A 13478-nucleotide genomic window follows, 5' to 3' on the forward strand; every position below is an offset into this window, starting at 1 on the left:
TCCTCTACGTTGCATAAATGCTTGAATTGTTTTCTTCTTCTTCTTTCCTTTTCTTTTCTTTTTCCTCTTTTCCTTAGCTATATAACAATTATATTATATGGAAAAAAAATTTTGGTGCCTAATACATACAAGTTTAATAATTAATAGTTAATAATATAATAAATTAATTAGATAATTTTTAACAAAAAAATATTAGATAAATAATTTATCTAATATAATATTAGACCCGGAATAACTTAATGGGCTAATGAAAAAAAGTCTTAATCTAGAGTGCTGTTAATTACTCTAACCAAATATCTCTTCCCACTGCAATTTCATATAAAAGTACTAAAAACCTTTTATTTTATTGTTTTTATACTTTAAAATTTTTAAGTTCTTTTTTTCTCTAGTTTTTCCAAAAAAGGAATGAATCAATCAGATTCAATTCTTTAAAGAATTTATATTCAATCTCAGCAGTTTCTTTTACAATGCCTGCTGTAAAACTAAGCTATTGAGTTTATAAAGAGAATGGCTAAACAATATATTTTAAGAAACATTAATTTCAAAATAAAAGAGAAATATAAAAGATATTTTAATGAAACTAAACTATCTACGTGCAGCCAAGGAAAACGATACCAGATGGTTGTCTAACAACACCACGAACCCACCGCATCACATGCTCATTTGTTCGTTTAGAGAGAAATCGAACGGGAAACAAAATCCTAGAGAAATGAAAAAGAAAATTGGTTAAAAAATAAAAGGGAAAGAAAAAAGTCAAAAGGACTTTTTAATAATTTACATATAAAATGCACTGGGAGTAGATATTTGAGTCGTGTAAATAGCAACTCTCCTCAGCCTAATGACTTATCTAATTTATAGTCCTAATTTTATAGAACCATAGCTTCCCTCGGATTTAGTTGGGCTTTCTTCCTTCTGCTAACAACAATTTATGGGCTCCAATCGTTTGTAATTATGGGCCCTTTTGCCAATCTTTTGTTTACTTTAGGAGGAAGAACTGAGCCCGTATCAACAACGATAGATGATACCATTGTTATATTCAAAGTGGACAGGTCTACGTTTATATATGAAAATTCAAGTTTCCTTACCATCTCTCTAAAGGAGATGGGCATAAGAGAGATCGATTGATCTGTTTCGGTTTCTTCAGATCTGATTGCTCCACATGATCAGCACTCCATAAGTATTGTATTCCCTCCCTCCTTAGGGTATAATAGCCCCCAGTATTTAGGATCATTACTCTGCTCATCGCAAAACTAGTGGAGATTGTAGATAAGATTGAATATAGATTATGATCAGATGCGTTTTCATGATGATATTCCTCGTGGATATAATCTTACATGTTAATATAGAGAATGCTATTCAACATGATATACAGATAGTGGATGTGGTAAAATATTGAAGATGATGACCAAGAGGAGGAAGATGAATTGCTTGATGAGCAAGTCACTGCTAGTTGAAGAATAGCATTATCTAAACTGCCATTGAAAAGTTGTTGAAAGGAGCCAGTGGAATTAGATTCATTAATGGTGATCATGAGAAGAAATTGGGAAGGTGCTATATATTTTGATTACTTAAAAATATACAATCAGAGCAATGGCAATGCCCAATAATTTGATTACTTACATCTTGACTGGGGACCTAATGCATAAACATTTTCCAGAATCTAAGATTGCATAAAATTCGTGATGCTCCAGCCTCTCTGATCATGGCAATGAAGAATCTATAGAGTCTCTTGACTATAATTCTATGAACTAAAAATAGGATTGGTCAATGCACTAGATATAAACCTCTTACATGTTCCTAACCATCCAAATCGCAGGAAAACAGAAATAACATTAAGAAAAACAATCATTTTTAGTGACTATAATATCTTAATTTCAACAACCCTTTTAGCTCCTTCACAACTTTAGTACGATAACATCAATTTAAATTTAGTGCATTTTCTCTTTACTACATAAATACATTGATATCGTAACCAAAATCGAGCTACCATGACATAAAGCACACATCATAAAGGCAAGAGAAGTAGTTGTTAAGCTAGTTGTCAAAATCATTACGAAATAACAGATTAATATCTTTCAAAATGCCGCCCATGATGTAGATTGAATGAGAATGGAGATAGTGGACAAGAAAAATGCAAGTAAATCACAGACGATGGAAAAATGTGCATTGTGTTTTTCCCTTCATGTAATAGATATGTCTTCATTGCTGTTTGCTAGCCGTACAAACAAACATCAGATCTGTAGTGGGCTAGTAGTTTATATTTTGTGAAGACATTTAATGTCAAATATTTGCTGAGATATAATAAGCTAAACATCAGAATTCAAATTGAATACCGGACTTGAAGTTAGAAGTTGACTTTTGGAATTAATGTGAAAACAACAATTTATTCAGTCAAGGTTTTATATTATTTTTCTTATTCAATACAATGGAAGAAATCCGTATTATTTTAAAAAAAGTTGCGAAATAGATTTCCTAAGCCCGTCCTGTCTCCCTTTTAGCAAATCTCTACCCTATCCCATTCCGTTGCCAATTCATTGATCACCATCTGCTTCTCTGTAATAAAAAAATTGAAAAGAATTATTATATATTGTACATAAAAAAATCAAAAGAAAAAAATTTATTATCTATTAATATATAAAAGTAAAATAGTCAATGGCACATGCCATCCTCATATTCTTCCAATTTCCCTCCAAAACCATTAATAAAAAAAAAAAAATCATGTTTCATTTTTTTTAATATCTACCAACCTATCAAAATATTAATATATATCAAATGGAGCAATTGTTTAAAAATATGAGATTTTTCATCTTTTATTGATTGTATTAAAAAATATATTTTTATTATTATTATAATATTATATAATCAATTGAAAGAGTAACAAATTTTTTATTTGTCATGTATGTATCCAAAAATATATAAAATCTATTATTATAATAATAACAATAATAATAAATATAACTAAATTATATTATAAGAATTTAATATAGATAAATTAATTATTTGTAAGGAATCAAATAATATATTTGAATTTAAATTTGAATTCTATTGATAGAAAATATTATATAAATGCATTTCAATTTGAATTGAATTATATAAATACATTTAAATTTGAATTTGAATTTCATAGATGGAAAAAAATAAATAGGTAAACATTTCTTAAATTGAATTCCATAAATAAGTTATAATAATAATAATTATTAAGTTACAATAATAATAATAATAATAAATATAATTAAATTATATTTTCAGGATTAAATATAAAAAAATTAATTACTTGTAAGGAATTAAATAATAAATTTGAATTCTGAAAAATATTATATAAATATATTTAAATTTGAATAAATTATGTATATACATTTTGAATTTAACTTCCATAGATAGAAAAAAAAACAAATAGATAAAGATTTTTTAATTTGAATTCCATAAATAAGCTATAATAATAACAATAATAATTAATTTATTATGACCATAATAATAACAATAACAATAACAAAAATAATAAATATAATTAGATTATATTATAACATTTTAATATAGGAAAATTAATTCTTTGAAAGGAATCAAATAATACATTTAAATTTAAATTTGAATTCCATAAATAGAAAATATTATATAAATATATTTGAATTTGCATAAGTTATATAAATACATTTAAATTTGAATTTGAATTCCATGGATGGAAAAAAAATAAATAGGTAAATATTTTTTAATTTAAATTCCATAAATAAGTTACAACAAAAACAACAACAACAATAATAATAGCAATAATAATTATAACAATAATAATAACAACAATAGTAATATATATAATTAAATTATATTATAAAGATATCATATAGGAAAATTACTTATTTGCAAAAAATTAAATAATACATTTGAATTTAAATTTAAATTCCATACATGAAAAAAATAAGTAAGCAAATATTTTTTAATTTGAATTCCATAAATAAGTTATAATAATAATAATAATAATAGTTAAGTTACAATAATCATAATAATAATAACAATAACAATAACAATAACAATAATAATAAATATGATTAAATTATATAATAAGTATTTAATATTGGAAAACTAATTATTTGCCATGAATCAAATATATATTTGAATTTGAATTTGAATTTCATAGATAGAAAAAAAATAAATAGGTAAATATTTTTTAATTTGAAATTCATTATAAAGTAAAAATCTGTTTATATGATAAATAATTTAATAATAATAATAAATATGATTCAATTATATGATAGAGATTTAATATAGGAAAATTAATTATTTGTAAGGAATCAAATAATCCATATGAATTTAAATTTGAATTCTATAGATAAAAAAAAAATTACAGAGATATGAAAATGAATGTGTATAAGAAAAATTAGATAGGTAAACACTTTTGAATTTGAATTTCATAATTGAATAATATTATATATAGAGGTCAAACTTTTAGTTATTAACAAACTTTTACGATATAAAATAAAAAAAATAATTAAGATCCAAATGTACTTAATAATAATAAAACTTTTGGATAAGTTTTCAAATATGGTCAGACAGGTTAATTTTATTAATCAGATCAATGCTAACAAGATGCTTTAAATGTTCAAAGTTCGAATTCTAAGACTTTGGAATGTTTCAAATTTTAATGATAAATTAGATATTAATAGTGCTGAAATAGTTTTAATGAATGAACAGTTTTTATTTTTTTTTATTTTTTGGTTACATATTACTATTATTATTATTATTATTATTATTTATTTTAGTATATCTTATTTCTATTTATTTTTAATTTACTATTTTATATTATTTTTTATAACAAATAATATATATAATATAATTTAAATTTTTATATATAACCGTGTATGTAATATATAATAACATCAAAGCTTAAATATTATTATTTAATTATTAGTTATAATACTATATATATTATTTACATTATATATAAAAGTAAGATAATTAGTAAAACATGTCATTATTATATTTTAATATAATTAATTATTTTTGAAATTATATATTATATATCATGCATCGTACGGAGATTAATACTAATAAACTATGAAAGTCATAAAATTTCATTTATATTTTTCCTAATTAATTTTTGCTTTTTAAAGTGATTTATATATATATATATATATATATTTTATTGACATATGAAATATAATTTGTTACTTAAAAAATTATCAATATCTATAAAAATCTACTAATATTTATAAATGTTTATTAATCACCATCAAAATCTTTTAAAATAAAAATCAATAAAAATTTATAATAATTTTGTAAACTTCGTAAAAATCAATAAAAATCTATGAATTCTGCAAAAATCAATAACTAAGAAAAATCTATAAAAATCAATTAAAAATCCCAGTAAAATATACCTTCTAATATTATGTAGGAATATATGTTAAATTTTTTTTTTTATGTATTTTTATTATTTTTCTAGGAATTGAAACAATTCTCGAAACAAAAGTGTCTTTAGTTATATTCTAACTAACCAACTTCTTTTCATACTATCCTCTCTTGCTATGTAAAGAAATTTATGGAGTCTAAATTTTTTATTCATTTTTAATTCATTGTACTAACCAATTAATTTTTTTATTCATTTTTTTGGTTTTGATTTCTTTCCCATCTGTCATCTCCCTCCTTTTTGCCATTTTCTTTGCCACGTTATACCACTCAACCAATGTAATATTCACATTTTATATAAACTTTTAAAGCTGTATACAATTATAATTAAATTAAATTTTGTGAAATTTTGAACTTATTTATTTATTTAATTTTGTGTAAATGCAGCCTTGTGGTTAAGTGACCTGAAATGAAAAGGGTCTTTCTTGATCCTGGGTTCAAGTGTATGAGCATGCAAGCAGATTTTTTTCTTTTTCTTTTTCTTTTATTTATTTTTTCTTTTGTTCACACAAATACAGTGAAGTCTATTTACCTTAAGAAAAAAAAAAAAAAAAAATACAGTGGAGCCTCAAGGAATGAAGACAAAAGTCATATATCCAGAAGCAGGAGAAGGTGGCGTTGGATCATTGGACAGTGTAAGAACAGATCAGATAATTAAGGCTCTGGTGCATTGGCATATTCAAGCCTCCAAGGCAATGTCACGTGTTTGACAACGGAAACCCCACGTGTTTGCTTTACAAAGATTGTTCCAAAATTTCCTTTTGTTTTATGTAATTCTTATTTGGCTACGTGTCACTTTTGAACAGTGGCTTTTGTATTGATCCACAGTGTATAAAATAAAGTTCTAATTAATTCACTCAGCATCAATTCATGAGGTGAGATTCACACAATTAACCATATGGAAAATGAATATTAGAAAGTAACCTTATTTGACTCGGAGGAGGTCAGAAAATGAGTCCAAAAAAACAAAGAACAAAAAAATCTGAGGTTACGTTTCAATAAAGGAAGAAAACTCAACCACACCCATTATTGACCCAACCCATTGTGGGAAAAGTAAAAATGTATAAATCAAAAATTGCTATATATGGATATATAAGATCTTAGCTATCATATATAAAGATCTAGGTACCAAAATTAATGTATTATGTTATGAAATTGGAGAGATAGGTAAGATGGATCCTGAGTTATACAAAGCTGCAATTGATGGAACCTTATCTGAGAAAACATTGAGAGCTGCTGCTGATTCAAATCAGCTGGTGACAGGAGGGAAAAAGAATACCATTCTTCATGTAGCTGCAAAATCTGGTAATTTGCAAATTAACACAGAAGAAGAAGGTGGTGATGATCATAGTCATGGTCATCCTCTGCTGCGTTTCCTTTACCATCAAAACGCCGAAGGGAACACTCCGCTTCATGTTGCAGCAAAATCAGGGCATGTTGAAATGGTCAAGTGTCTGATCTTTAAGGCAAGAAAGATGGATGCTAAACAAAAGAGAAAGCTGGTGACTATGAAGAATTTAGAGGGAGATACAGCTCTCCATGAAGCTGTTCGACATAATCGATTCGAGATTGTCAAGTTGCTTATTCATGAAGATTCAAATTTGGCTTGTGTTTTGAATGGCTATGGAGAATCTCCTCTTTTCATGGCTGTTGATAGATGCTTTTACGAAATTTCCCTTCTCATCTTGAATGCTACTGCTCCCAATAATTGCTCTTTTGATGGAAGGAACGGCATGAATGTCTTGCATGCAGCTGTAATTAGAGCTCCAATTCCTAGTACTATTACTACGACTCTGCTCTATCTTCCCCTGTATATTTCATTATTTATATTATTATGTACTTTCTTAGTTGCATTAAACCTCCTTAACAACAGCACAAGTTGTAGATTAGTCCTTCTATGATTTTCTATTGTTTAGTTATACACAAAAGCAATAATAATTTAATTAATTAATTAAACTTGTTTTTGGGTTTTTTCTCCTATCCGTTCAAAACATTTCTCACTATTTGACCAATTCCTATGTATATGCAGACTTTGTACATGAGGTGTTTTTCAAACTTTCTTCTTCTTCAATGCTGGAAAAAGCTGATGATTTTGGGTGGATTCCTCTTCACTATGCAGCACATTTGGGCAATAGAGAACTCGTTGAACTATTTCTAAATTATAACAATTCCCTTACTTACAAAAATCAGAGTTCACACTTTTCATAGTCTATGATTTACTTGCTTTTTTCTTGTCCACTTTCTCCATTCTCATCCAATTTATTCTACCGGCACTGGGAAGATTTTTTACCCGCCATTTCACAATGATTTTGGCGACCACTTTAACAAGTGCTTCGCTAGCCTTTATGATGTCTGCCTTTGAGCAAGGTATAAAGGCAGTGCTCTCCCCTGGACCAGCAAAAGGCTTTTTTAATATTCCATTCACGGCCATCGTCACAGTAAGCTCGATGTTAATTGCATTTTCATTGTTTCCTTGTAGTAAAGGAAAACTGTACTAAATTTGATATTATTGTTACTAAAATTGTGAAATAAACATGAATGACCTAGATGGTTGTCGTAATTAAGATATTAATGTTACTAAAATTGAGTGGGTTTCTTCCCCATTGTTATATGGATGATTTGGAACATGTGATAGGTTCATATATAGTGCAATATTAACCATATAATTCTAATTTTTATTTCTTTTGGTAACTACACAATCTTAGATTTGGAGAACTTTGTTTTTAAGGAAAGCGGTCGACATGTATGTTATCAAAGAAGTCTGATTACTTCTTGTTTTCTATGGTTTGAGGTCTTCTTAATTTCTTTGCATTTTTCTTAAAATCAATTTATAAAGTTTATTTTGGTTCTTTATGGTTGAATACATGTTGCCAACTATTTCTAATGTTTACCAAAAAAAAAAAAAAAATCTAATTTTTTTCTTTATATATATAAATAGTGCATTGTCTATACTTTATATAATCCTATATTCCATTTCGTAGAATTATAGTGTATGCAATCTCAGAATTCGAAAACTTTGATGCATTAGGACCATGGTCAAGCTTGGTATATGTAATCAAAATATTGCACATTGCCAAGCTCTGTTTTTAAACAGAGCAACTTTGCCCAATAACAGGAGTTTTGTTTGGACATAAACAGAGCATTTTTTTCCCAATCAAAGGTTATTTGTCTAGTAATTGGAAAAATGATCAACCAATGCTGGCTGGAGAAACTCTATTTTAATCATTTTTGAAATTTCTGTTGACCTATTTGAACTCGTTCCCCAATTCAGTAGTTTTATAATAAACAATACATAATTTAATTTAATTTAATATAATAAAGGGCCAATTAATCAAAAGGTTGTATTATGCACGCTTTTATTTTCATATATAAATATATAATTCTTATCACATGGGAAAAATTGGTAAAACTTACAAAATTAAAAATGTTATGTACAAATATATGCTTTCTTATTGCATGGCACAAATTTAGTTGTTAGATTCGATTTTGTTGATATATTACAAATTGATAGATCCTCGAATGCTTCATAACTAAAGAGGATTTTGTCCATCCGAAGGACATAATGGCTATGATTTTCTATTTTATGGGGCTTAATGATAACTAAAATAGCAAAAAACAAACAACAAACAACAACAAAAAAGTGTCATAATAAATAAAAGTATACGGACATTAATTACACTTCTTCTCATATAAAGCATTTTGATCATTTCCACAAACAATATGCTTCTTAATTCTTTTTTCCAAACATGAAAAACATAATCAAATGTTAGACAATGTCATAAGTTATCGTAGTTATTGCTTGTATTAATATATGGAATAAAACTAACGTATAAAATACTTTAAGATCATTCTGCATTGGTGTACCAGTGATTATAATACAATGATTACGTGGTATCTCATGCATATTTTTTGCTCTTTGGGTTGAAAGATTCTTTATAAAATGCCCCTAAAATAGGAAGGAATGACAACCAAATGTCCTTAAACAAATCTCCCACACAACAAAATAGGCAATTTGATAAAATCTTACAAAGAAATATTAAAATAGTTTGCACTAAAATAGGTATACATTTTTGCTAATTAAGTGGTGATTCCAAGTCTAGCATGACTATAAACTTTTAAATCATAAAATGTACTAATACATTTGAAATTTAAATTTGAGACATTTTAAATTTTGGTAACAATTTATTGAAAACATCCCTTGATTACTTGAATGTCTTTATTACAGAATAAGAAACTAAGACAAAAATTCATCCAAATAAACAAAGTACACACAAGTTACATTTAGCAACAAGTGGTCAAGACGTAAGTAATCAAAATATTGAAAATGGCCATTGCTCTGTTTTTATATTTTTAAGTAATCAAAATATACAGCACCTTCCTAACACTTTATTTCTCAATGATCAGCATTAGTGAATCTAATTCCACAGCTTCCTCTTTCTTCTTGTTCATCATCTTCAATATTTTATCACATCGACTATCCGTGTATACCATGTTGAATGGTAATCTCCATATCAACACATAAAATTGTACCCGCCAGGCATATCATCATGACGACTTGCATGATAATAATCCATGTTCAATCTTATATGCAATCTCCATTAGTCTTGGGGTGAGAGGAGCAACGGTCCTAGATATTGGCTGCTATTATACCCTAAGAAGGGAATACCATATTTATGGAACACTGATCATGTAGAGCAATCAGAACTCTGAAGAAAATCAAAACAAGATTGATCGATCTCTCTGATGCCCATCTCCTTCAGAGAGACGGTAAAGAAACTCGAATTGTCTAATATAAACGTAGATCCGTCCACTTTGAATATGACAATGGCATCATGCCGCCAGATACCGGTTCACTCCCCTCCGGCCCAAACTAAACAAAAAGATTTACAAGTGGGCCCATAAGAACAAACGTTCCAAACCCAGTAAATTGATGCTGGTGGAAGGTGCAACTAGGCCTGAGGGAAGCTATGGTCCAAGAAAGGGAAAAACCCAGGGACCCAATGCCCTCCAGACGCATTCCCTGGAGAAAGTCCAGTTAAAGCATGAACTGTCCTGGCTTGTAATTGTATGGCCAAGGCCAGGCCTATACAGTATTTACCAGCGAGATGCCTACTAGAAAAAGAATATAAAAGATATATTCAATTTACAATTTAATGAATTTAAAATAAATGATAAATTTTAAAGAATTTAATACATTGTTATAAAATTTTATAAATTTTATAAAAATTTTATAAGAATCTAATAAAATTTTTTATATTAATATTGGATTTCATATTAATAATTTTCTTTACAAATTCACTATTAAAATCCTTTTAAATTTATTAAAATACATTATTTTTTAAAATTAATGGTTCTTTTAATACTACTAGATTTTAAAAGAATTTTATAAAATTCTAACTTAATACATCTAGATTTTAATAGACTTTTATAAAAATTTGTTAAAATCTGAATTGAATATCATTGAATTTATATGAATTCTTTTAAAATCTAAATCGAATACCTCTAAACTTTTAAATATTTTTAAAATTTTTCAAACTTTAAATTGAATACACCCCCTTAATTCTAATTGGAAGGAACTTCTCTATATAACACTGATTCTTGTAGATGAGGACATACATAACTTGAGTTCATTTTTACCAATTGAAACCCTTTCCGCGAACCTAAGCATCAAAGGGCCAATTTTTTTTTCTTTTTTTTTTTCTCTCCCCTAAATGGGTTTAATATATCTTAACATATATGACCTTAAAATTTATCACAAAATATAATTATCTGATGCTTATGTTTCATCTAATGGGAAAAAATATAATATGGGTGGGGTATAATAACAAAGCCTACTTTAGGACTTTGATTTTCATTGATTATTTATATTCAAATGTTGTTATGTATAGAGTTAAGTATATGCTTCAATTTTAGTGGGAAAAAAAAAAAAACAAACAAAACAAAACTCAAGTTGGTGACTGAGTGAAACCTCTAGAGTCCATTTGGTATACAGGATAGAATTGGATTATCATTCAAACTAAGATTTGGACAGAACAAGGACATGAGAAAAATTAATGTAGTTTTGTATTTGGTATCAATTTTGATTGTTTTGTTTATAATAATCAATAAAAAATAAATATATTTTACCATACAATGTATTGAATCTTTAATTAAATAAAATGATTTTAATTAAATGGTTAGACTCACATTAAATATTTAATGTCAAGATTAATATGTTAAGTGAGATTTGGTTCAATTGATATATCATTCACACCTATATTTGGGATATCATGAATTTGAGACATCCAAGGGATTTGGGGGGAAGCGGAAAATTATTTAAATAATAATAATAATAAATCAAAATTAATATAAGAACTTCCTCTTCTTTTTTTTTTTGGTGCTTAAAAGGGGGTTATATTAACCACAAAAAGGCAACCAAGCATACAAATAGATGCCAAAGAAGCAGGAAAATGATATTAAATCATTTCCTGGTCCATTATTTCAACAAAAGAAGAAGAGATGGTGAAAGGAGAGACAGTGCCTATGCTATCATTCATAAGGCCCCATCTAGATGCAAGATGAGCCAAGGTGTTGCTTTGTCTCGGTGTCCAGCTAAAACAGATGGATTCAAAATAAGGGCATAGATCCAGGATTTTGTGAATGAAACCTATTGCAGTCCAATGGTTGCAGCATTTGTCCGAGTTCTTTAGACTTTGGATAATTAATTTAGCATCACTCTCACAACATAAATTCAAGAAGCCTTCTTCTAAAGCTAGCTTAACAGCCCTCAGAATGGCTGCTGCTTCAGCAGCCTCAGGAATGTCTATGTGTTCCCGAAGAACTTGAACTTTGAGGACTTTTCTAAAGTGGTCTCTAACAACAAGGCCTAAACTCGCATTGCCATGACCTACAGAAGCATCTGAATTAATTTTGATTGTTCCCAAAGGAGGGGGTCTCCACGAAGGATTAGTCAATTGAGCACCGATAGGAGGCCCACTGGGGGAGGATGAAGTGGCCAAGAATTCATCAACCTTGCTGTAAATGATTTTTACTTGTTCCTCAAGATTGCAAGTTATACCCTCAAACTGGAAAACATTTCTCAATTTCCAAATAGTATGAAGGATCACCGCTGTGAAGAGAAAGAATTTGCTTGTATTCTCAGGGTGGACTGGCAAATGTGTATCTGGTTTTGAAAGCCATTCAAGATAAGAGTCCAGGTTGAGAGAGGGATCTTCCAACCATCTGACACTCCAAGGGTAAGCCAACCAGATGGCTCGAGTTGCATTGCAGCGGATAAAAAGATGAGTTTCATCTTTGATACCATTACATCTGGGATCATCAATCTACCATTTATGACGAACTAGAGTTGCACGCACTGGGAGGTTGCGAGAGGATAGTCTCCACATAAAAAACTTCAACCTGTTATGGAGATTACTATTCCAGAGAAAATTCCACCATTTTCAATTGTCTAAAGCTGCTGGGTTTAAGAATTGGTACATCGATTTAACCAAAAACTTTCCTGAAGAGCTCCCCATCCAGATTAGCTTATCATCCAAATATCAACCCAGAAAATGTTGGAAATTTTGTTTACAGAGTCCCTATCGAAAATCTGTTCCAGAAGAGGTATATTCCATTCACCACCTGGAAGCAAAAGAGAGTCAATCATCCCGACCTGCAAGCTAGTGCTATTCGGATTAGAAGTAGGACGAAAATTAGGCATATTGGGAATCCAAGGATCCTCCCAATAGTTGATGCTGCTGCCGTTGCCAATCTTATATAAGAACTTCCTCTTTTTAGCCCATTAAACCATCCTGATATGAATTTAATCTCTAAATTAGATAAGTCATTTATCTAATAATTTAATATCAAAACCAATATGTCAGGTGGGGTTGGGGGAGGAGGGATTATTGTAAATAATAAAAATAAATTAAAATTAACATTAGGACTTCTTTTTTAAGTCCATCAGGCCATCCAGTTGTGAATTTCTTTCTTTAGCCCATTATGCTATGTTGATGAGAGCTTAACTTTTAAATTAGATAAATTATTTATCTAATAATTTTTAAATGCTAATCTAATTAACTTATTATCTTATGAAGAAGAAGAAG

The 13478-nt window shown here is 28.4% G+C and overlaps 3 protein-coding genes across 3 annotated transcripts in view; 2 read left to right on the forward strand and 1 right to left on the reverse strand.

The window, feature by feature from the left end:
* Positions 1-13478, reverse strand: part of LOC107412847 (nascent polypeptide-associated complex subunit alpha-like protein 1) — a 444693-nt gene that overhangs the window by 138671 nt on the left and 292544 nt on the right. The gene's annotated exons all lie outside the window — the stretch shown is intronic.
* Positions 1-13478, forward strand: part of LOC107412808 (uncharacterized) — a 123489-nt gene that overhangs the window by 35170 nt on the left and 74841 nt on the right. The gene's annotated exons all lie outside the window — the stretch shown is intronic.
* Positions 6512-8076, forward strand: LOC107412805 (uncharacterized). The gene is made up of 2 exons (XM_016020625.4): positions 6512-7170; positions 7424-8076. The coding sequence occupies exons 1-2, from the start codon at positions 6567-6569 to the stop codon at positions 7600-7602; spliced, it is 783 nt and encodes a 260-aa protein (XP_015876111.3). The 5' UTR covers positions 6512-6566; the 3' UTR covers positions 7603-8076.

Source organism: Ziziphus jujuba, chromosome 8, assembly GCF_031755915.1.
Source record: "Ziziphus jujuba cultivar Dongzao chromosome 8, ASM3175591v1".
In the NCBI taxonomy this organism is placed as follows: Eukaryota; Viridiplantae; Streptophyta; class Magnoliopsida; order Rosales; family Rhamnaceae; genus Ziziphus; species Ziziphus jujuba.

Coding starts and splice junctions, on each gene's coding strand:
- LOC107412805 (XM_016020625.4), top strand. CDS start 6,567: ATGGATCCTGAGTTATACAAAGCTGCAATTGATGGAACCTTATCTGAG. Junction 7,171..7,423: donor AATTAGAGCTCCAATTCCTA/GTACTATTACTA, acceptor ATGTATATGCAG/ACTTTGTACATGAGGTGTTT.